The sequence below is a fragment of the Petaurus breviceps genome, unplaced genomic scaffold, assembly GCF_028583685.1.
Source record: "Petaurus breviceps papuanus isolate PSGF00001 unplaced genomic scaffold, PetGlider_PUasm1.0 151, whole genome shotgun sequence".
NCBI classification, from domain to species: domain Eukaryota; kingdom Metazoa; phylum Chordata; class Mammalia; order Diprotodontia; family Petauridae; genus Petaurus; species Petaurus breviceps.
In genome coordinates, this window is record NW_027185712.1 from 24599619 (window position 1) to 24623956 (window position 24338).

A 24338-nucleotide genomic window follows, 5' to 3' on the forward strand; every position below is an offset into this window, starting at 1 on the left:
CGATGTGGCACAACTGATGGAGTGTTGGACTTGGAGTCAGGAAGACCTATGTTTAAATTTTGCCTCTGACACTTATTAGCTGCATGGCCTTGAGCAAGAAACTTCATTTCTCCAATGCTTAGTTTCTTCATCTGCAAATTACCTTTGTAATATTAGCTATGTTGCATGGTTCTTGTGAAGATACAAAATGTTGTATGCAACTTGCTTTGCACATTTTAAAGCACACAAAAAGGTGTGCTTTAAAGGTATTATTACTATAGAAAAAAACCCCACCAAATTGGGAGTTGTAGCTATGGTTACCTAGTAGCTATGTGATCTTTTATGAATCAATTAAATAATCTGTTCATTTTCTTCCTATGGAAAATGGGGATAATTGGGCAATTAGGTGATTTGCTGGACTTGGAATCAAGGAGATCTGAGTTAAAATCTGACCTCTTACTTACTAGCTATGTGACCCTGGGTGCCTCATTTAGCCTTTGTTTGCCTCTGTTTCCTCATCTGTAAAATGAGGATAAGTAGCACCTACCCCCTAGGGATGTTGTGAAGATCCAATGAGATAATATTAGTTAAGAGTCATACATGCCTTATGGCGCTAAATAAATTCTAGCTGTTATTGTTGTTGCCTATCTTGGTTGTTGTGAGGACCAAATGAGATCTGAAAGGACTTCAAAAAGAAAATTCCCATACAGATGTAAGGCATTATGTGTAGTGAAAATCTTAAGTGCCAAACCAATCTAATCATTTTATTTATAATGGTGATTTAATCCTGCCCTATAGTATATAGATGATGACTTTCCAGCTGGTGAACCCATAGAATAATGATATCTATTCTAGCATTGCCCTTTATTGTACTATCAAGAATCACAGGCACTCATGATAAAATTTGCAATAGTGCAAACATTGACTTAAATAAGTTAGTTATTATGAAGCTAATAAAGCTCTCCTAAAGCACTGGGGAATCCCAACCCATTCAGGATCTTTTTTTCTTTTCTTTTCTTTTTTATTTTAGGACCCAGTTCTCTGGAAGATACATGGTTTAATAAGTCCTGTAGGTGCATGTGTATCCAAGAGCAAAATGTGGCCATTAACTTGAAAGAGGGCACAGGCTAACAATGGAGAGTGTCAAATACAAAAATTAAAAACTATAAAAACCAACCCTTGAAGGAAAGGAGCTTGTTAATAGTTAATTTGCTTTGCACTAAAACATAATAATCCTTATAAATGTTAACTATGCACTAAAAGTACAATAAGTTAACCTGTTAAAGAAACAGACTTGTTAAAAGAAACCATTTTTTCTGCTACTTGCCAAAGCATATTTAACTACACCAGTGAGTCCTTTTAAAACAAAAACAAGTCAAGAGAATGATTTCTACTATCTGAATACTTTCTGAAAAACTCTGGCACTCCTTATGCTTTTGAGAAGACTGGAAGAAGAGCACAAACTGGGAGTGTTTCAGTTGTTTTTAAATTTACTTATTTTAGTCAAAGTCAAATTTCATACTCTCCGTTGCTGTTTCAGTTGTGAATATTCCTTTATTTACCCAAGATGTAAGATACAAACATGTCTATTTTCTATCTTTTTCAATCCAATTTAGCAAGCATTCTGAAGAGCTTGAAATATTTAAAGGAGCTAGCCTCTAGCCCGACTCTTGCTTGTCTTCATGAGACTGACAGTTTAGAAAGGGGGGGGGGCAGACCACATATATTATACATACTCAATTAAATTCAACAACCATTTATAAAATATCTGCCAAGTTTCAGTAAGTGGGGAAGGCTTCTATTCTATTAGATGAACCTTCCTGGGACAATGTTATGGCAAGAGTTGCACAGGATGGATAGACACAGAAAAATTGCAATCTTCATCTTTCCAAATTGAAAAGATCACAGATCCATTTGACAATTTGAATATGAGGTCTCAGGCACTGAAAAACAAATTTGAAGCAGTTCCTGTCCACTAAAATCTTACATAACTATAATAAAAAATAATTCATGGGAAGTGCTGTTGGGTGGTACAATCACACCAAAATTTTCTTTCCCAATAATAGCAACCATTTTCATCAATAAATAAAACACATAAAAAATTCATGAGTGGGCAATGGGAAATTTTATGATATGTAATAGAAAATATGTAATATGGCCAATTATAATAGGGGACCAATAAGTAATAGAAAAACTCTGCCCTTCAGAAGGGAGGATCCTTTCCCTAGAGATTTATTTTTCTTTCACTCAAGGTGAGGTTAATGATATGTAGATAATTTGTAATGTAGATCTTTAGAAATTGATCGTTCTAAATTTTATTCATGCAATCTACTGTTTTTCCCCCACAGACATTTTATATATAAACAGAAATGAGGGAGGAGGATTATATAATGACATTGACATGGACACTGAAAACATGAAATTACCTGATGATAGATTGCTAGGCTAAAAGCCTGGGCACTTTCTGGGTTAATCAGATTTTCAAAGGCCAGATGAAAACAGCTATATGTAATATAAAAGGATTTTACTTGAAGTTGTAGTTCATTCTTTAACCAACGAGCAGTTATTAAGCACCTATTATGTACAAATCATTCTCTGTGAGATTCTATGGGAGAAATAAAGATGAAATAGAGGTGGTCCTGGAAGTCAAGGATCTGAGGTTATGCCACCTCATAAGAACTGGTTAACTTTTATATCAAAGGCAGGTACAACTTATAAGTTTTTTCTTTTTTTAGGAAAATCTCTAAATAAAATGGAAACAAAGAACTTTAAATTCTTCCTAGGTTTCAGCAGGAGCACAAAATTAATTGTGTCTATTGTCTATTTTTTCTATTGTCTATTTTGTCTCATTCTGAAAATATCACACACAAACCTATTTTTATTTTTAGTTTCCATAAATTTATATTGTATCAGAAAAAAACCTGGCAAAATGACATTCCTCCATCTCAACTACTCTGAAAATGCAACATATTCTTCATAAAAGTTTTTAAAAAGTCCTGAAAATCATCCTACTTTGAAGTTACAGCCAACAATAATATTATTCCTTTAGAAGTTTACAACTGTTGCTTTCAACAGATAGTTAATTTCTCTTAGAATTCTATTTATAAGTATATCTTTCAGATCTTTCTCAAAACTGCATAGGATTATTCAATTATTTTTCATTAGAGGTTATTCAGTGAGAATCATTTTTTTTAATCTTTTGGAGGGCAATTGGGGTTAAGTAACTTGCCCAAGGTTACATGGCTAGGTTTTTGTTTTGTTTTGTTTTGTTTGTGTGTGTGTGTGTGTGTGTGTGTGTGTGTGTGTGTGTGTGTGTGTGTGTGTGTGTTAAATGTCTGAGGTCAGATTCAAACGCAGGTAGTTCTGGCTCCAGGGCTGGTGCTTTACTCACTGCATCACCTAGCCATCCCGAGAATCAATATTTTCAATAGAGATTATTCAATGGAGAAACACACAGTAAATACTCTATATCTAAAATATATATTAGCAAATACTTGTTGCAAAACTGTCTCTGACATTTACTCTCTAGGAAAAAGAGTCAAAACAAATGTCCAGGGAGCTCTGAGATTAGATGTGAATCTGAGTGGTTCCAGGGCACCTATAAGAAGATGTCATGAGATACAACAATATATTTAATTTCTTTTTTATGAGAGTCCTGAGATCACCCAAGTCCATATCCTGTTTCAGAGGTTCCTGGACTTTTGTTATGAATTTTTTTCTCCTAAAGAGCAAATGTGAGACAATTTTGCACATGGAGAATGGTGGTCTGGGTGCAGTTACAGGAATATAAATTTGTAGACTCCTCTGTTGTTAAATGCCTCTTAGAAACCTGTGGAGCCACCAGAGTACTTTGCATTACCCTGGTACTGCCAAGGGGAGCAAAGCTATTGGGGATGGTTGGAGATCTTTACCTAGTGTGATATTTTCTGTGCTGACTGGGTATGTCTATGTTGGATTCACAAAAGAGCCAAAATAGCCCTAGGTATGAGTAGTCTCGCCAATAAACAAACAACCAAACAATTAAATAGCCCCTTTTTAGAAAGAAGACCTACCAGCTAAATAACACTTCAAAAGAAGACAGTAGTATCATCTAAAAGAAGCAGCCCATCAGCAGATGACAGTGACAGCCATGCTGGGAAGCAGCCATAGGTAACTCCCAAGGCAGAAAAGGATGTCAACTATTGGAGTGGACTAGGGAAGCTGTCATAGTGAAGCATAGTCAGCTATTATTGATGGGTCCATTAGAGGTGTTCTAGTTGGGCACAAACCTAGTATTGGGAGTTCTCTAGGGAATATTATTATGGGAATCTGAGGGATATTTCATTCTTTTGTGTGTTGAGTATGATTTCCTTTCTTCTTATTAAAGCTTTTCTGTTTGATTCATATCTCTTGGCCTATTGGTATAGGATGGGGTTAAAGTCATACTGACATGACTCCAATTTTGCAAAATATCCTAATACTGAACGTTGGAGGTAGTGAACCAATCTATATAATGATCATCTAACATTTATATAAGCACAACTAGAGAGTGCAGTGGATAGAATGTCAGACCTAGAGTCAGAAAGATTATCTTCCTGAATGCAAATCTTGCCTCAGACACTAACTGTATTACCCTGGGTAAGTCACTTAATCCTGCTTCAGTTTCATGATATATACAAAGAGTTGTAGAAGGAAATGGTAAATAGCTCCAGTATCTTTGCCAAAAACCCCACCAAAATGGGGTCATGAAGGATCTCACAGTAGTGAAAACAACAGAACAACAACAAAGAGTTATATAGTGCTTACCATGTGTCTTACAATTATCATTTCATTTGATTCTTACAAAAACTATGAGATTTTTATTTATAATTCATTTTAACTATTATTTTTTGTCTTTTTTTTTGTTTTAGCTGTTATTATCCCCATTTTATAGATTAAGAAATTGAGACAAATAGGTTAAACGACTTGCCAAGGTCACATAACTATTAAATATCTGAAGCCAGATTTCAGCTTAGTTCTTTTTTACTCCAGGCCCTATTTTCTAATTATTGCTTCTCCTAGAATCTATATGAAAATAAAGATTCCCCCCCTTCCTCCATAAACTCTTCAACCAGCAAAAATCAATGCTTATGTAGTAGATATATGATATATTAGCAGATCCTACAAATTTACTCAGCTGATATAATCTGTCTACATGGAGGATGCTAGGAGAAACATGTTGACATGTAAGATAAGTAAGCACCTCAGAGACACTGTGGAATGTGTATGAACAGTTTAGGACTGGTTCAGGTTGGCTAACCACATGATAAATCTGAGACTCTCAGAGTGACTGCTGAGGCATTCAGAAATGCCTGTTGGCTTTAACTGGTTGCTCATTGTGCCATTTACTTATGAAAAATCTTGATGATTCCTTTATTCATAGCATCCAGTGATGGGATTGGAGTCTGGAACCTTGGGAGTTTTGAAAGGTCAGGAGAAGAAACCACAGAAATCCAGAAGGTGGAGTCCAGGCTGGGTACTATAGACAGTCCAGAATTGCTGCTGGGAATAAGGAGTAATCTTCCCAACAGAAGCTGAGATGAGGATTCAACCAGCAGCAGAGGCTGCTTTTAAACACAAAACTTGGTGGAGAAAATGTTACATGGGAATCGAGATGTTTTGTACCTTCTTCCCCAGAGACCAAGCTTGTACAGGGGAGATAATGCTCTGGAGTTACTGGGGGGAAATGTTTGCATGTTTTTCTTGTTATATATTTGGATGTCCTTTAATATAACTGATATTAAGTGATTAAATGGAACTGTGTCACTGGTCTTAGTTTACTAAGAAGTGGGGGAGAACATAGCCAGTGGGGGCATAAGCTAATGGCAACAGAGAAGAGAGACACCTTAACCTTTCACTCTATGCCAGATCCTTCAGGAGAAATGTAGCTGGCCTGCTTTGGGAGATCAGAGCTATGGTATACATATCAAGCTTTCAAAATTTATCACTATTTATTCTTCTCCAAACCTATTGTTCTTTCCTCAAGTTCCCAATCCTTCTCTTCCTCCCACTCAAAATAGATCACCTGATGTAATACTTTGCTAATAAAATTTGACATAATATTTCTTAACTTCTTTCTTATTTATCAACACTTTTAAGTCTCTACACCCATGTGTTTTTTTTTCTTTTTTGGAGGGCAATTGGGCTTAAGTAACTTGCCCAAGGTAGTTACACTGCTAGCTGTGTGTGTGTGTGTGTGTGTGTGTGTGTGTGTGTGTGTGTGTGTGTGCGCTAAGTGTCTGAGGCCAAATCTGAACCCAGGTCCTCCTGACTCCAGGGCCAGTGCTCTACTCACCCCACCACCTAGCTGTCCCTGCACCCATGGTTTTTGAGGAAGAAGTGAAGTGTCCTTGATTCTTGCCAAAAATCCTTCTTCTGGCTCTCATTACTTCCTGCCTCTTCCAAGACTTTGCTCCTTCACTCATTTTCATTCTGTAATACATACTGAATTTCAACTTTCTCCTTCTCTTCTATCTACAAACATGTTAGAGTTTCCCTAATTAAAAAAAAACAAACAAACAAACAAACAAACCATAAAGCTTAAATTTTCCGTGGTCCCTTACAGCCTTGAGCTACCACTTCGTCTTTCTTCTCCCTTTCACCAATGCACTTCTAAAAAAAGGGAAAACAAAAATAAAACAAAACCTCTAACCAATGCTTCCATCTCTTTACTACCCCCTCATTCCTCAAATCTTACAATATAGTTTCTATACCAAAAACTCTATTGAAACTTCCTTCAGCAATAGTTTCTAATTGCTAAATTCAATACTCTCTTCTCAATCCTCACCATTCATTCATGAACTTCAGGCATCATAGCCCTCTGCTGAAATCTCCCCTAGTCTTTTTTCCTTCTATGTCTCATGTGATGACACATTCCCTGGTTCTCCTCTTACTTCTCTAACAACTTCTCTTCTGTCTCTTCAATTGACTCCTTTTAATTGTTCCTCCCCCCTAGTGTTCGTTTTCTCTGAGGCCCTGTTATTGGCCTTCTACTATTTATCTCCATTCTCCCTTGACAATCAAATTAATTCCCATGACATCAACTATAATCTTCATATACAGATGACTCTCGTATCTGTGTCTCTTGACCTGAACTCTAGACCCTGGGTCTAAACTCTTTCTTATTTCCAGTGCCACCTGGCTGTAATCACAGGCAAGTTAGTCACAGCTAAACTTAGGACAGTTAGGTGGTGGAGTGGATGAAGCTCCAGGCCTGGAATTAGGAAGATTAAAGTTCAAATTCAACCTCAGACACTTATTAGGTATGTGACTCAGAAGAAATCACTTAACCACTGTTTGCTTTGGTTTGCTGAATTGTGATAATAATAGCAATACCTCCCATGCTTGTTGTAAGGATGAAATGAGATAAGATAATAATTGTAAAGTTCTTAGCGCTGTGCCTAGCACCCAGTAGGCTCAACATAACTGTTAACTATTTATTACCTGTCTATTCTAATCTCTTCTGTCTTTGTGCTTTTTCTAAGGTAGTACTATACTCCCTGACCCCTGTCTGAGTCATCCTGTCCTTCAATTGCCCCATAATTACCCTCCCCCACCCCCACTCCAGTATGAAATTATACTTCCCTTCTCAGACCTCATTTAGTCCTTTATAATTCTCTTATAAATTGATCATGAGAGGAGAGTTGATGTCATATCTAATTATGCATCTCCCTTAGCACCTAGCTCAGTGTTTAACACATTTTAGGCACTTAATAAATGTTTATTGGATGGAATCTTTAATTTCTGAAAACAGTTAAAAATGATTTGCAGAAATCAGGGATTAAGTCCCTTTCAAGGTCCCTGAATAGGACTGTGTGAAGAATCATCAATCTTGTCTACTAGAAATGAAGCTTCTAATAAACTGGCTAAAGGAGTGGTTAAAGCCTTGCCACCAAATCTATATAATTCATTTCTAATGTCTCATTTATTGCTGTCATAAGGGCATGGAAAGAAAGCTTAGTCTTTTGAATGATTTTATCCTGGGTCATTTAGGGAGTGGATATACATATGCTTAGTGTTTCTATGAATTATTGCTAATGAATTTATATATGTATATGTAGAATATATGTGTGTACGTACATATAAATACAGGTGACATGTATGTATGTGTTTTATGCCTCTTATGTGGTCTAATGGACATTACTGAATATCTCCAAATTAATGATCAAATTGCTATTTTAATTATTTTCATTCTTTCAATTGTACAGAACTTTCATTTATGAAGGAAGACTTAGTAGGAGCATTATAATAGTATAGCAGAAAGGTCAAAATGACAAATGAGAAGAAAGCGTGATATTGAGCTGACTTTACCTTGAAAATATAATAGCAATAGCCTATGTCAAAGAATCAACTCAGTACTCTGCATTTTTCTGGATTAGCCAAGGCAATTTTCATTACTTATGGCAAGGGACAAACATGCAATGAGGTCTTATAATCATGTTCTCTGCTAAAGCAAAGTATTGCTGACCAATTTATAGTCTTCCAATTGCACTGGGATTACAAATGATACAAGGAGAGGGGTATAGTGTTGAAAGATGGGGGAAAGGGAGAGGATTATACAGTGCTCAAAGAGCAAAGAACAAAGTTAGATAGGTGAAGGCATAGGTAGCAGGATAGAGTCATGATTGGAACATTTTATGAACAACTACTGGAAATTGAGTCAACGGTTTCCCTAGAGTTGCCAAGAGATACAATTCTTTTCTATGAGAACTCATTTCCCTACAGTTATTCTCTTTTGTCATTATGATCCTTGTGAAAAAAAATAATAAAGTCACTGATACCTTTTCTAGCAGTGTTATTAGGATGACCTGATATCACACTTTTGAGATGATGTTCATTTTCAACTCCATGGTTGGTGAGCTTTAGAAAGCTCAAAAGTTCAGCTTTTGCTTCTCGACTCCCCTTGAATCTCAAAATAGGCACAATTACTGTCCAAGCAACTTTTGCTGTGTTTGGTGGCACATAACAGCAGGGAAAGGAAGGTAGAATTAAAAACTTTCTCAAAATTGTTCTTTGAAATTATGCCTTTACTCTTTAAGTTACACGTGTAGAAATGGGTTTTAACAAATTTCTCAAGTCATTGGGATGGCCAGCAAGTGATTTCAGATCTAACACTAGAAATTGTGGCGTCATGTAGCACAGAAACACAAATGGTGCCCTCAACCCAAGTCTCATAACAACTTTGATTCAGAAGATGACAGTTGGACTAAACCTTGGATAGCATGAAACAAGTCTCCACAGAGAAAAAGAGATGCTAGGACACTGAGTCCACTGTTGGGGAGGTGATTGGAGGAGAGAACAGAGTGGGAGAAAGCCATGGAAGAGCTCACAAGGGATATGGCTCTGGGGACAGGAGGAGGAATTGCCATCTGGTAGAAATCTTAACTAATCATTTTTGCTAATTAGGTGCTAATCTCAGTTGTTTATACCCACTAAAGAACTGTCAGAAACCTCTAAGTTTCATCACCCAGGAGAAAATTCCTATTCACGTCCCCCTCCCCCCCCCCCCCCCTCCCACTGTTAGCTTTGGGTGATCCAGGCTCTGCTGGCACAGGGACCCTTTATTGTCTTCCCCTACCTCCCTTCCACGTTCCTCTCTTCCAACAGTTCAGTACCTTTGGAATTGTCATGGTCTCTCCTGCCAATGGGATGCTGGACCATTGGTGGCATCCATGATTTGAGTAAGACTAGATACACTTGGAGTCCCCTTCCCTACTCTATACCTCGATGATCATATGATTCTCAAACCAGCCGATGTGCACCTGGAGACAGGGGCAGAGGAAGAAGATCTGGGAAACATGGGCTGAAGCAAAAGCATATCCACTAGCTCTGGCTCCAGTGGCTGGGCTGCTGTCAGCAGATGCTCAGCTATTACCTAAGCTTTACTTCACATTAGCCTAATTACTCAACAGATGGAGCACTGTAAATTTTAAGCCTTGCTCAGTTACAAAGGGGGCAAAGCAGCAGGAGATAATCTCAAGAAATAGGCATGGTAAAGATTGAGTTCACATGATGATTCCAGGGTGGAATTTAGCCCTTCTGCTGAAAACTTTGGCACATAGTGCCTCTGCTGACGGAGGGGCCAGAAAGGATTCTATTGCTATTTGCACTGGGGGACTCCTTGGTACAGTTATGAACCTGGGATGTTGAGAACTCTTTCACCAGTCGAGCTGCTGCTAGATGCCATTCATAGGATCAAATGATTTAGAGAAGGAAGATATTAGAGACAATCTCAACCAACCTCCTGATTTGTAGATGAGGAAATCGAGGCCTACAGAGGTAAGATGACTTGTCCCCATATGAAAGAGACAATAGATAGCAGACTAGAACCAGACCTCGTTTCTCTTAAGTCTTAGTACAGGACTTCTTCCACTGTTCCATGTCAATCTGACCCCAGTTTACCTTTCCAGGATTACTGCACACACCCTAGTTTCCAGTCAAATTGGCTCTCTTGCGCTTCCCTGTATAGAGCATTCTTTCTCCCATGCCTTGAATACACCCCCTTCTCATTTTTTGCCTCTTAGGATCCCTGGCTTCCTTAAAGCTCAGCTCAAGGGCCATTCTACACGGCCTTTTCTAACCTCAATTGCTAGTGGCTTGCGCTCCCTCCAACTGGTATTTATGTGAATCATATTTTATATTTACTCCCCTCCCCCAAATAACCAGTATTGACTTCATATATATTTTGTAGTTATGCTGCCCTCCACCTCCACATTGTAAGGTAAGACCATTTCATTTTTTTTTTGTCTTTTTATGCTTAATGCTTTGTCCAGTGCTTGGTAGTTGGTGCTTAATATATATCTACTGAATAAAATCCTCTCATTTTAAACCAAAACAAGAATGGTAGCAAGATATTTTTTATCTTGCAAGAAGGGAAGGTATAATTGTAGTGGGCACGATACATCCCGAAACCCCAAATTGCAGCAGCACAAGGACAGAGTGAAGTTAGAGAAAGCCCTACAACTTTTCAATGACACATTCCTTTTAGAGGCAGGATGAAGGAATGATGTCACATTCTGTGTATATTTGACTGATACTGACACTTCCTACCTCCCACAGAAGACAAGAATACCCAGTCAGCTTTCTCCTACCTCTGTCTTTGCTACTGTCAGATGCTGAGAACTCACAGTAAAGAACTGAGGTCAGGGAACATCCCAGCAGGAGTTCTAGACTGCGTAAAGATTCCTTCATTGAGAGAGTTTATTTACTAGTCTGCCTCTGGCGTCTGGGCACCTTTGGTTGAATGTGAAATAAAGTCAGCCTTCAAAAACCCTCAGCCTCCCAACCCAGCATAATTATCACCAGATAGCTTGGCACATTGATGCTTAGCATGGTGCTCTTGAAAATGATTAGACGCTTCTCATGGCATTCGAGTAAAGAACACTTTTTATAGGTTTGAAAAAGGGAACAGGGGGAAAGGAGGAATGTGTTTTATTTTTCTGTGGTGAAATTAATTCTAATTTCTATAGCAATTTACAACAAATTCTTGGACACTAAAATAATCCCAACTAAAAGTTAAAGCCATGCCTTACTATTTTAGGAAAGAAAATTAAATAGTGCTGCTGCTTTTGCACAGTCCAAGCCATTATGTTTTATGACTTTGGTTAACATTGTGTGATTTAATCCAGTAAATAACTGTTAAAAGCAGAGTCATTTGCTCAGAAATATTATGAGCTTAATTTCTGGAATGGTTGAACTTTCCACAAGATTTTTTTCTTCTTCTCTGTTTGTACATGGAAACTTTCTGCATTTTACAATTCTGCTCATTAACAGTGTTCTGCCATACTGATTGAAGGGATTGTGTCAGTGTGAAGAATGAGCAAATGCATTCTGGTCTCCAAATGACTCAACAGTCACTGTTAGTTGGTTCTACTTTTGTCATAGAAGGAAACCACTGGTGGAGTCAGCGGACGGGCTTCCATAGCCTGAACCTGCCCTTAATCCTGGCTGACTGAGGTTATTTCTAAATACTTTCAGCTGAGAACTCAGAACAAATTCTTTCAGCAGTTGTAAGAGCTCAGGGGCCTGAAAGCAAGGTTGATGGCAATGGCAAACTGGTCACATCCTCAGTATTCTCTGATCATGCTGTCAAATATGTAAATTGGGTGGGCAGCTAGGTGGTGCAATGGATAGAGTGCTGGGCCTAGAAATCAGGAAGATACAAGTTTAGATTTACTAGCTGTGTGACTCTTGGCAAATCACTATCACCCTATTTGCCTCAGTTTCCTCATATATAAAATTAATCAGAGAGGGAAATGGCAAACCACTCCTCTATCTTTGCCAAGAAAACCCCAAAGGAGACCATGAAGAGTTAGATACGACTGTAACAACTAAACAAGATGTGTAAATTGGGTATACTAAAAACTATTCATTTCTTTTTCACAATAAAGTCACTGTGATTTTTTTTCCCCTTTGTGGATTCCTGTGGAACCTGTTCTATAGCAAGGGAAGATGGACTTTTTTGGTGAGAAGCAGCGCATAATAGTATTTGAAATTGCTATGGGACTCAAATTACTACAGAAGATAATGGGACAGTTCTCAGGCTACTGTTGGACCCAGACATCTTTATTGCTCATTTCCAAGATTTGAGTAGACCAGCATAGACATTAAAACATCTCAACCCCAGCATGCTCAAAAGGCTGATACGGGTGTGGGTCGGTAAATTTTCAACAATGGACTCTTCAAAAACACTCTAGACACGCTAAATTTTAGCATCATCAACATTTTCTCCATCACTTTATTAAGTCTAGAAATCAATAAAACAATAAATAGACCCCTGATCTGTATTATATGCCAATTTCCAAGGTATAAATGCTCTCATTGAAAATTTAACAATTTTAACTAAAATTTAAATTTAACTACTCCAGTTTGTGCCGGCTCCAGCACACCCCTGCATATACCCCAGTTTATAATCATTTTCATTCATTCATTCTTTCAGTCAGGCAGGCATTCTACAAGCATTTGTTAAGAGTTATGTTCCAGGCAATGTACTAAAGTATTGGAATGTTCAAAAAATTGTCCAAATAATCCCAGTCTTCAAGGAGTTCACATCTTAAAGGGAGATATAGCTTGTAAATAATGAAGAATATATAATAATGTTGTTGAAATAAAGTTATTTCAGTTGTGTTCCACTCTTTGTGACCATATTTGGGGTTTTCTTAATAAAAATACTGGAGTGGTTTGCCATTTCCTTCCCCAGCTCATTTTATAGATGAGGAAACTGAGGCAAATAGGGTTAAGTGACTTACCCAGGGTCACACAGTTAATAAATGTCTGAGGCAAATTTGTATCCAGGAAGATGAGTCTTCCTGACTCCAGTCCCAGCATTCAGTTATCCACTGTGCTACCTCGCCCCACATAATAATAATGACATTTGCATGCTTTATGAATATTATCCCATTTTATCCCTGTAGGTACTATTATTATCCCCATTTTACAGATGAAGAAACTGAGAGTAAATGATTTGAGCAATTTCACAGAACTCATATCTATCAGAAGCTGGATTTGAACTCAGGTCTCTTCTGATTCCAGGTCAAGTGAACCTGGAACACTGTGCCACCTAAGTGTGTCTGTTTGAGGAACATGTAAGTGTAGATAGGCAGTTATCTGAAAGGAGAAGTGTTGTGGGAGAGGGAGGATGGATCAAGAAAAGCTTCCTGCTCAAGGTGAACATTGAGCTGAGATCAGAAGTAACTCAGGGAAAATAGGAGGCAGAGGTCAGAGGGTCAGGCATTCCAGGGACAGAAAGAGCAAAGGGAAAGGGTGGGAAGCAGCACACCCTGTTAAAGGAGCTGCAAATAGGCCAGTGTAGCTGAGTGGTAAAGTTTGTGGAGGGGAGAAAAGTGTAAGAAGACTGGAAATGCAAGAAAGAGGTCAGATTTTGAAGTACATTGAATGTCAAATAGAGGAGTTTATAGATGATCCTTGAGGTAATAGCATTATTGAAACTAAATGAGGCAGTGGGTGATGTGGTCGTACCTAAGCTTTAGAAAAACCAGTCTCTTACTATTCTAACTTTGTCCTCTGACTCTAACAAGTTTGGGCAGTTTTTCTTTATGATTTCTTGAAATATGGTATTCACACTATTTTTTTAGTCATAGCTTTCAGGTAGCTCAATGATTCTTAGGTTATCTCTCTGTTAGGGTACCTGGGGTCTAAACCAATTTATAACATCAATTTGTAAAACCAGTTTGTACAATTGTAACTGCAGTTTGTATTGTAAAATTGTAATGTGTAAAATCCCTTTCCCTGCCTCAAACTCTGTCCCTTCCCCCTATCCGCACTCTGCCTAGGCAACACCTTGAGACTCCTTTGTTCTTATTTAATCTCTTCATGTCTCCTCCGGTCTAGCCCAAATACTCTTTTGTCCTTGCCTCAGGTCTCCTCCATCTGGTCCAAATCTCATCTATGCACTAAAGTCACAAGTTCCTCTTAGTCAGCTCTAACCTTTATCTATGCACTGAGGTCCCTTCTGTCTGGTCAGCCCTGACAATGGCAGCCCTACCCCTTAAAAGTAAAAGCATGTACCCCTCTCACTTGCAGGTCCCCTAAAGGACTCTTGCCCGCTTCTTATAGAAGCATAACAATAAACTTCTACAACTCTCACTCCAATTAAGCCTGAGATCTTGAATTCTTTCCAGATGCTTTTGCAGGTTTTCTGGTCTTAGATAAGATCAGAATTCCTGCTGAACCTAGAGAGAGCCATCCCTCATCATCTCATTGACATGTTTTCCAGGTCTCCACATTTGAAAGCCCTATGGGATGTTTTCTTCTCCCCCCCCAAAAAAAAAATATTTGGATTTTGTTTTAATAGTTCTCATTTTCTCATGGAGCCATTGTTTTCTGTTTGATCCAGGGATGTGCTAGAGGCAGCTTGAATTGCTTCCTAGTACCAACTGTTAATTTTTTCAGTGTGAGCATACCTCAGCAACTGGTAAATGCTTTAAATTTGAGGCTTGATTTATTGTTTTATTGACTGTCTAAACTTAAGAGAATGATGGGTTAATTGTTAAAACTATACATTAAACTTAAAAATGTTCTGGGCATATTTTCCTCTTCTACCTCCTTCACAGAAAACTGTGGTTTTTTTTGTAAATTAAAAACAATTTTGCTTTTTGGAGGGGGGAGGGCAGGGCGATTGGGGTTAAGTGACTTGCCCAAGGTCACACAGCTAATAAGTGTTAAGTGTCTGGGACTGTATTTGAACTCAGGTCCTCCTGACTCCAGGGCCACTGCTCTATTTACTGTGCCAACTAGCCGCCCCAGAAAACGTTTTTTTTTTTTTTAAATCAAATTAAGATTTTTTTTGTTGCACTTTAAGGTTTGAGCTGTCTCCCTCCCTCTCTCTCTACCTTGTGTTAGAGAAGGCCACCATTTGACACAGATTTATAAATACATGTAAAGCCATACTACGTATACTTCTATTTATCAGTTCTTTCTCTGAAGGTGAATAGGATCTTTCTTCATAGATCCTTTGTAGTTGTGAGTATTTATAACAGAATAACTTGGTTGTTCACAATTATTCTTTGAATATTATTGCCATTTCTGTATGAAATGTTCTCTTGGTTCTGCCATTTCACTCTTCATTATTTTGTGAAGAGTGAAATGAAGAGAACGGGTTGTTAAACATTTACCAGCATGTCCCTAGTTTGTGCCATTCTTAGTTTCAGTGAGCTTAATTTTTAGTCAAATCAACAAGAATTTAATAAATTCTGTGCTAAGCACTGGGGATACAAAAAATACAAAAGAAAGGCCCTGCTCTCAAGCAAGGAACTCATGGTCTAATAGGGGAGGCAACACATAAATAACTATGCACAAAAAAAGGATAAACTGAAGTTAATCTCAGAAGAAAGTGCTAACAAGGGGGATCAGGAAAAACTTGTTTCAGAAGGGGAGGGTTTAGTTGAGGTAAGAACTCAGAGAAGCCAAGAGGTAGAGATGGAGAAGGAAGGAGTTCTAGACGTGGGGGTAGCCAATGAGATTCCTGGAGATGGAGTGATGGGTGTGTGGAATAGTGAAAAAGGCTAGGGTCATTGAATTACAGAGCACATGGAAGGAATAGGGCTTAAGAAGACTAGCAAGGTAAGGAGGGGTCATGTTCTGAAAGGTTTTTAAAAAGTCAAGCAGTGGGCTTTATATTTGATCCTGAAGTTTCTTGAGTGTGGGGTTGGTGGTCGAAAGGGAAACGTTTAGATCTGCTCTTCAGGAATACCTGAGACTTGAGACATGGAGAGCCATAAGAAATCTATTGGAATGGATTGGGCAGGAAGTGAGGAGTACCTGTACCAGGGTGAGGGAGGTGTTGTGGGGATGGGACATACATGAGAGATGTCATACAGGTAGAAATGCCAGAATGTGGTAACTGATTGTATATGGTGTGTGTGGTGGAAGGGAGAGTGAAGATTTGAGCATGACCTCTAAGTTGTAATCCTGGTGGACTGAGAGCATGGACATGCCCTTGATGGTAACAAGGAAGTTAGAAAGAGAGGATGGTTTTGGGGATAAGATAATGAGTTCAATTTGGGGCATGTTGAGTTTAAATGTCTATGAGATACCTAAGTCAATATGTCTGATGGGTAGTTGGAGATGAGAGTCTAGAGAAGTTAGGGTTGGACAAATAGATCTGGGAATCGTGTGCTTATAGAACAAAGTGGAATCCTTGGGGGCTGATGAGATCACCAAGTGAGATAGTAGTTAGTGCTTAGGTATGGCTTACTACTGCCTTGTTGTTGAGTCATTTCAGTTCTGTCTGACTCTGTGACCCCAGCTGTAATTTTCTTGGTAAAGATACTGAGTGGTTTGCCATTTTCTTCTCCAGCTAATTTTACAGGTGAGGTTCTGAAGCAAAACAGGGTTAAGTGACTAGCCCAGGGTAACACAGCTACTACACATCTGAACCACATTTCAACTTGCAAAGATTAATCTTCCTGCTTCCAGAGCCAATGCTCTATTCACTGGATTACCCAGCTGCCTTACTATTGCTGCCAATTTTTCTTGCCATTCTTCCCTTCCTAACTGTTTCCTTTACCATTTCATTTTCCACCTCTTGTTCCTTTTTGCCCCACAAGTACTTTTGAAGTTCTTAGAATCAAGTGACTCTTTTGTCTGAGTGTCCATTTGGACATGTGGATTTCCTTTTTTTCTGAAATTAACAGGCTTTTCTTGTGTTTTCCCGACTCCAAAGTATTTCTTTATTGAATATGACCTTTTCTTCTATTTGTTCGTTTCTCTAGCCTCTGTTTTTGGCGTTTTTATCCCTTTTCTGGGGTGTTAGTGAACAAGCATTTTTAATTACATATTGTGTAACCACCACTGTGCAAGGCACTGGAAATACAAAAACAAAACAAAACAAAAACAAAATAAGCTCCTGCTGTCAAGGAGCCTACAGTTCAGTGGAAGAGAAGATCTCCAAGCAACTATGTGCAAGCAAGATACATACAGGATACATCGGAGATTTATCTCCAATAGGGGAAAGACATTAGCGTGAAAGGGACTCAGAAAAAAAGGTTTCTTGTAGAAGGTAAGGTTTTAGCTGGGTCTTGAAGGAAGCCAGGGAGATAAAGATAAGAAGGAAAATATTGTAGACCTGGAGAAATGCCAGTGAAAATATTCAGACTCTGGAGATGGAGTGTCATGTTAAAGGAATATCTAGGAGGCCAATGTCATTGCATCTCTGTGTGTGTGTGTGTGTGTGTGTGTGTGTGTGTGTGTGTGTGTGTGGTAGAGTAAGGTGTAATGAGAGGTAGAAGGGGAGGCAGGTTGTGAAGGGCTTTGAATCCCAAACAGAGGATTTTATATTTGATCCTGGCAGTGATAGGGAGCCTTTGGAGTTTATTGAATAGTGGTGGGGAGTGACATGGTCGGATCTACTCTTTAGGAAGATTGATTTGACAGCTGAGTGAAGGATGAACTGGAACAGGGACTTGAGAGAGGAAGACCAACCATCAGGTTAATACAACAGTTCAGGCACAAGGTGACAAGGGCTCGTACCAGGAGGGTGACTGTCAGAGGAGAGAAGGGCCCCTGGATGAGAGATAGTACAAAGGTAAAACTGACTAGCCTTAGCATACATTGAATGGGGATGGTGGTAGTGAGAGAGATTGAGGAGTTGAGAATGACACCTACATTTGCAAATTTGGATGACTGGCATTATGGTGGTATCCTCAGCAGTAAGGGAAGTTTGGAAGAGGGAAGGTGTTGGTCAGGAAAGATAGTGAGTCAAATACAGGACATGCTGAATTTAAGCTATCTATGGGATGTCCAGTTCAATATATCTAGTAGGTATCTAGTTATACATGGAAGCCTAGAGAGTGGGAGAGAGGTTAGACTGGATAAGTATACCTGAGAATTGTCAGTATAGTGATGATAATTGAAACTGTGGAAGCTGTTGAGATCATAAAGTGCAATAGTTTAGAGGGAAAAGAGAAGAGGGCCCAGAAATGAGCCCTTGGGGATACCCAACTTTAGTGAGCATAACTTGGATGAAAGTCTAGCAAAGGGAACTGAGAATTATCAGGTAGGAAGAGAAAGAATTCCTGAAAGGCTGTCATCTTCTTCCTATAATTTGTTACTATTCATATGCGTATGATGTACATGCATGTGACACATATATATCGTATACATATAAATAGTATCTATCTATCTCTCTGCCTATCTGTCTATCTGATAATCTGTTTAGTTGACTACAACTGACATGCACTTCAAGCCTGAAACTTAATCTTACCTTATGGAAATAAAATGCCTATCTTAAGCTCATGTATTTCACCCTTATATTGAGCGTTCCCTTTCTTGGGGATGATGTTCCTCATCATTTGCCTCTTACCTATAAAGCTGTCTGATTCCTCTAGTATCCAGGCAAGAACCTTTTGCCTTGGCTGAAAAGGTTCTCAGCTACTCAGTAGCTCCCTTAACTCTACTCAAAGGCTTAGATTCAGGGAAGATCTAGATTCAAATCCTGTCTCTGATACTCTGATATGACTTGCAGTAAATGACAACTTCCTTGAGCTTGTCCTGTCTTGTATAACATTGGAATGATAATACCTGCAGTTCATATTTAACAAGATTGTTCTGAGTCTCAAATGAGAAAATATATGGAAATATTTGTAAAACTTCAAGCACTGTATAAGTATAAACTATCATCATTATTTGCCTACTACTATCATACCCATGTATTTTTGTCTATCAGTGCCATATAAATACTCAGAGCTGCTTTCACATATGGCTTGCTAATGTTTAAAGCAACTTCATCAAAAGGGAAAATTATATCTTCTCTTTCTTGCATCCCTGTGTGTTCTCTCCTGCAACATTCATTATCATACTTGACCAAAGCGTTGGTTCTATTTTGTAAAAGCTATTTCATTTGGAGACTGTTCATCCCTCAAATGAGTCTATTAGGAAGAATATTGAAGCATCGAGAGAACTCATTGATTGACACTCCAGAGAATTCCCTGGAGTGACAAAACAACTCAATGTCTCAATCTGTAGCTCCCAATACCATATTTTTCTGTCAGTGTCATGTATTCTAAACATTTTATAGTTAGGCTTTCTGTTACCTTCATTCTAATTTAATGTTTCCCAGAATGCACAGTCTATGATAAGAAACATTTCTAATAGGTTCTTTAGAATGAAAGAAAGAAAAGGAAGGGAAGAAGGAATAAAGAAGGAAGAAAATTTCTTGGAGGGAAGGGAGGAAAGAAAGGAGAAACAAGAGAAGGAAGAAGGAACAAAGGGAGAAAGAAAAAAGCAGTAAGTAAAGAAAGAAGGGAGGAAGAAAGACAACATGGAAGAGAGATCAAAAAGAGAGGAAGTTATAATACAGAAAGAGGAGGAGAATGAAAAATAGACAATGGAATTTTAATCCTCTGAAAAGCACATCAGTGATGGTTCCATAGACATAGTTACTCAAAGCAAGATCACCTCTAAAGCACTTTTTTTTTTTGCTTTAGGGAGGGGGAAGGCAGGGCAATTGGGGTTAAGTGACTTGCCCAAGGTCACACAGTTAGTTTTGCGCTAAGTGTCTGAGACTGGATTTGAACTCAGGTCCTCCTGACTCCAGGGTACATGCTCTATTTACTGTGCCACCTAGTCACCCCCTCTAAAGCATTTTTAAGGTGGTAAAAGGAGGAAATATTTAGAATTATTAATGTCAAATATTACGTCCAAAACCCAATATCTGAGGACCCTTAAGATACTAGTTATTATTTTAGAAAAATACTGGTTCAAATGTTAGCTATATTAGTAGTCTGAAAAATCTGAATTGCACCTTCTGAGAATACCTAGCTACTAATAAATTGCAGTGTAGGAAGTGTGATCCTGTGTCTGACTGGGTATAAACACATACCCAGCAATCTGATGTTGGTTACAGCTATAAAAATAATATAGATTTATATGTTATGTTGATGATCACATGCCAAGTACTTCACTAAATTCCAGTAGACAGTGATAATAGCAATGTGTTTCTTCCATCCATCCCCTGTTAGCTGCCAAGTCATAATTGTGTCCCTCAATTCTCAAAATGGGCAGGAACATGTTGGAAATATTTAAAGTCTATTCAACAAGTGAATCTTATTACCTTTCTAACTGAGATGTCTGAATTTGTACATTTTTCATGGTCTTCATGCGAATCCCGATTGTAAATGCTATGTCAAGATTTAAAGCCCAGGAAATGAGTCCATTACCCTTCTCAGTAGGAGTTACTTACATGCCTCTCCACAGCATCTGCCAAGATGAAATGGCAGTCCTGGATAGATTTGACTTCATCTGCTGGTGTAATATTTGTTCAAGAGAATCAAGTGTTAGGACAAAGCAATAAACCAGAACACTGAATTAGTTGTGCCAAGTGTTACTCCTAGAGAAGAGGCTTGGAAGCCATGCAACTTGTCTCCTGGGCCCGACAGTCACTTTTGTTCTGGTTTCTGTTCACTGAAGTCTTCTAGTTTGTGATTTCAATGGTTTGTTCTACCAGGAATGATAAAGCTTTGGAAGCCTTGCAAATACTAACCAAGTTCACAGGAGAAATAGAATTGTAGAATTTTAGAGTTCAAAAAAGACTTTATATATCACACAATACCCCTTTTTTTTTACAATCAAGAAAAATGAGACCCAGAAAAGTTAAGTGATTTACATGGGGTCAAATAGATGAGTCGGAGAATTTTTTTTTCTTTTTCTCCCAAATCACTTAAGAAGAATTCATGATGAGAAAAATGAAAGTCAGAATGGCACAGTAGAAATAATGTTGGAATTGGAGTTAGGAAGACCTCTATCCTATACTCACTCAGATACTTAGGAGTTAGGTGATCATTGGCAAGTCTTGAGCCTCATTTTCCCCACTTATAAAATGGGGCTAGTGATTGCAACCATCCCCAAGAGTAGTTGTGGGGATCAAATCAAATAATGAACAGGATAGTTTAGGTAGTTAGAAAATCTTAAAACAGCTGCATCAATAAGAACTGTTATGTGTCAAGACAACGAATACATTCGATAGACAGGTCTACTTGAGAAGTCCAAATCATTATCAGAATATTCCTTTTCTGAAAGTAGAATTAGAGATTAAGGCATCAAAGTTGTCTAAATCAGTAGTTGCATCTATATCATTGCATGGCTTACTTCTCAAGGATGCCAAAGAAACAAGACATCCAGATATTGTCCCTGGTACAATGTTGGGTGAAATGAGTTGGCTTTCCAGACTTTTTTCCTCTTGCGAAGGTACCACATTTTCTTACTCAAAGTTTCCAGAATACAAAGATTAGAGTCTTATGCTCTGAAAGTTCAAAAGTCCTGAGGCTAGGGGTTGGGCAGTGAGTGACTCAGAGTCAGGCAGTCATGGGGTGGGGTGCATGGTGGTGATGATAATAAATTACACCTACACAATGAGATTTATATATTTTTTTTCTTCCAACAACTACATGGATAAAGTAATCAATATAATTTAAACTGTTAAAAATCCTTTTTTTTTTTTTGGAGAGGGGAGGAGAATTCTTAAAGCTTTACAAAATACTTCCCTTCCAACAACCCAGTAATGTAAATAGTGAAAGTTTTGTTATCTTCATGTAACAAATCAGCAAATGGAAGCTTTAAGACATTAATGACTTGCCCTAGTCTTCTCACTCTAAAGCCTACTGTTCTTTCTGCTGAATTTTTCTGGGGTACAGTGGGACCTACTGGTGGCCAGTACTTTAGAAAAGATCTGAGGCCTCAACACCTGCTACCCAATGAGCTCGAAAACTACCCCAACAACAGGGGGAGGGACACAAAAGGGGCCTGTTCCTTTCCCTCAAGTTCCACATGTTCTTCTCAGGCTTCCCCTTGAAGACCTCATTACCATTTATGCCTTTTATGTTAATTTTAACCTGAATTCCCATGTTTAAAATGTTCAATTTAAGCTACTTGTGAGGTATTCAAAAGTGAGGGACATCCACCACTACTTGCCCCAACCTGTTCCAGGATGACCTTCTTCCCCCTATACTCTCACTTTCTTTAGCTTCTTATATCTAATCAGCTGCCAAGTAAACATTTTCCCCTTTGTAATACCTCATAGGTTCTTGACTTTCTTTCCATATCCACTGAATGATTTTCTGATACTAGTTTCTTTTGCTTTCAGTTATCTTGAATACTACTTCCAACTTAATTTCCCAAAAACTCAAGATGGACAGATGAAATGTTATGCTGATATTCTCAAAAAAAATTTTTTTTTCAAGAGATCCACAAGAAAGCTGCCCTCACACAAGAAATATCTAAACAGGAAGTGAAGGTTATCTATGTATCTTTCATTATCTGCACTGGAGACTAGAAAGGACCACACCTAAATTTATTCTTGATCCTTGCCCTCTGTGAGCTCTAAATAGATTAATTTAATCACTGCATCTGAACAGTTTGGGCTGCTAGGTAGCACAGGAAGACCTGACCCTGAACAAGTCACTTAAGACCCCTGTTTGCCTTCATTTCCTTATCTGTAAAATGAGCTAGAGAAGGAAATTGCAAATCATTCCAACATCTTTGCCAAAAAGAAAAAAGAAACAAAACCCAAATGGGGTCACAAAGAATTGGAGATGACTGAAAAACTGAACAGTTTGAAACCCAGCCTGGTGCAGGAGGGAGGTTGTCTTCTAGAGTTTCTAGCAAAAAAATGTCTGGATATTTGCATGTTCTCTCATATGAGACACATCGCTGGAAAATGAAGTCCCTCAATTTCATTGTAGACATCAAAAGATTATAGGAGTCCTGCAGATGACTTGCTATATTTACTGGTGAACTTTATAGGTTTTGTGCATTCAACCTTTTCTGAACTTTAGATATGCTGCTACAGTGAACAATTGATTAAAGTTAAAGTCAATCTAAATTAATTGATCATCCTTTACAACTGTGCCCCAGGGAGAACAATAGTATTGCTTTTTTTTTTTAACCATAGGAATGGACTTCTGTCTCAACTAGATTACAAAATGGGTCTTTGTGGCCCCAATCCACTATTTTGGATTCACTTTTTCCTTTCAGGACCTCCTGTTTATCAATCAATGAAGAAGTATTTATCGGGGTCTGCACTAGTCATTGGAGAAAAAAGTACAAAAATGAGGCTGTACCTACCTTAAATTCTGCTGGATGGAAAAAAAAAAAGCCCAAACATTCAGAGATGAATTAAAAAAATAGGATTTACCCAAAATAAATACACTATGATAGAGTGGGTGATAAAAATGGGAAAAACAGGAAAGGCTGCTCAAAGGAAATGGCTCTTGAAGGTGAGCTATTTCTTGGTGGGGTGTGTGGGTGTCTACCATTCTCAAAGGTGAGGAAGAAGAGATTCAAGGAAGACTGTGCAAAGGTATAGAGATTGAAGATGGAACATTGTGTTTGCTAAATAGTAAATAATATGGCTAGTGACCTAAGCATGAGGAGGGGTGGGGAAGTAATAGTCCAGTATTTTGGACATCTATCTAGATGTAAATTATAAAGGGCTTTTAAATGTCAAACAAGAATTTGTATCTTTTCCTAAAAACATGGGGACCTACTGAAATTCCTTTAGTAGGAGATTGTCCTGATCAAATGGGTACAAAAGGCATATCACTGTTCCAGATCTTTGGTGAATGGACTGGAGATAAGAAAACACTGGTTATATAGAGACCAATTGGTAGTTCATGATTTTAGTCCTGGTAAGTGGAATTGGAATAGGGTGGTTGTAGTCTGAGAAGAGAAAAGGGGGAAGATAGTGATGACATAGGGTTGATAAGATTTCATAAGTGATTGGACATGGAGTATGAGTGAGACAGCAGAGTATAGGATGAATTCTAGAAATGGAAATGTTTGAGATGCCTATGAGATATCCAGGAGGGATTGTTGAAAGCAATACTGGA

The 24338-nt window shown here is 38.3% G+C and overlaps 1 protein-coding gene across 3 annotated transcripts in view; it reads left to right on the forward strand.

Moving 5' to 3' along the window:
- The window catches only part of IRX1 (iroquois homeobox 1), a 199586-nt gene that overhangs the window by 55164 nt on the left and 120084 nt on the right, over positions 1-24338 (forward strand). For 2 of the 3 annotated variants that reach the window (XR_011166190.1, XM_069076833.1), the window contains exon 5: positions 5381-6059. The exons of the other annotated variant lie outside the window; for it this stretch is intronic. Coding sequence is in view for 1 of the 2 variants with exons in the window: in XM_069076833.1 (XP_068932934.1) it covers positions 5381-5482 (102 nt within the window). In the remaining variant the exon portion in view is untranslated. Of the gene's footprint in view, positions 1-5380; positions 6060-24338 lie in introns of those variants that run through there. 3 annotated transcript variants of the gene reach the window in all.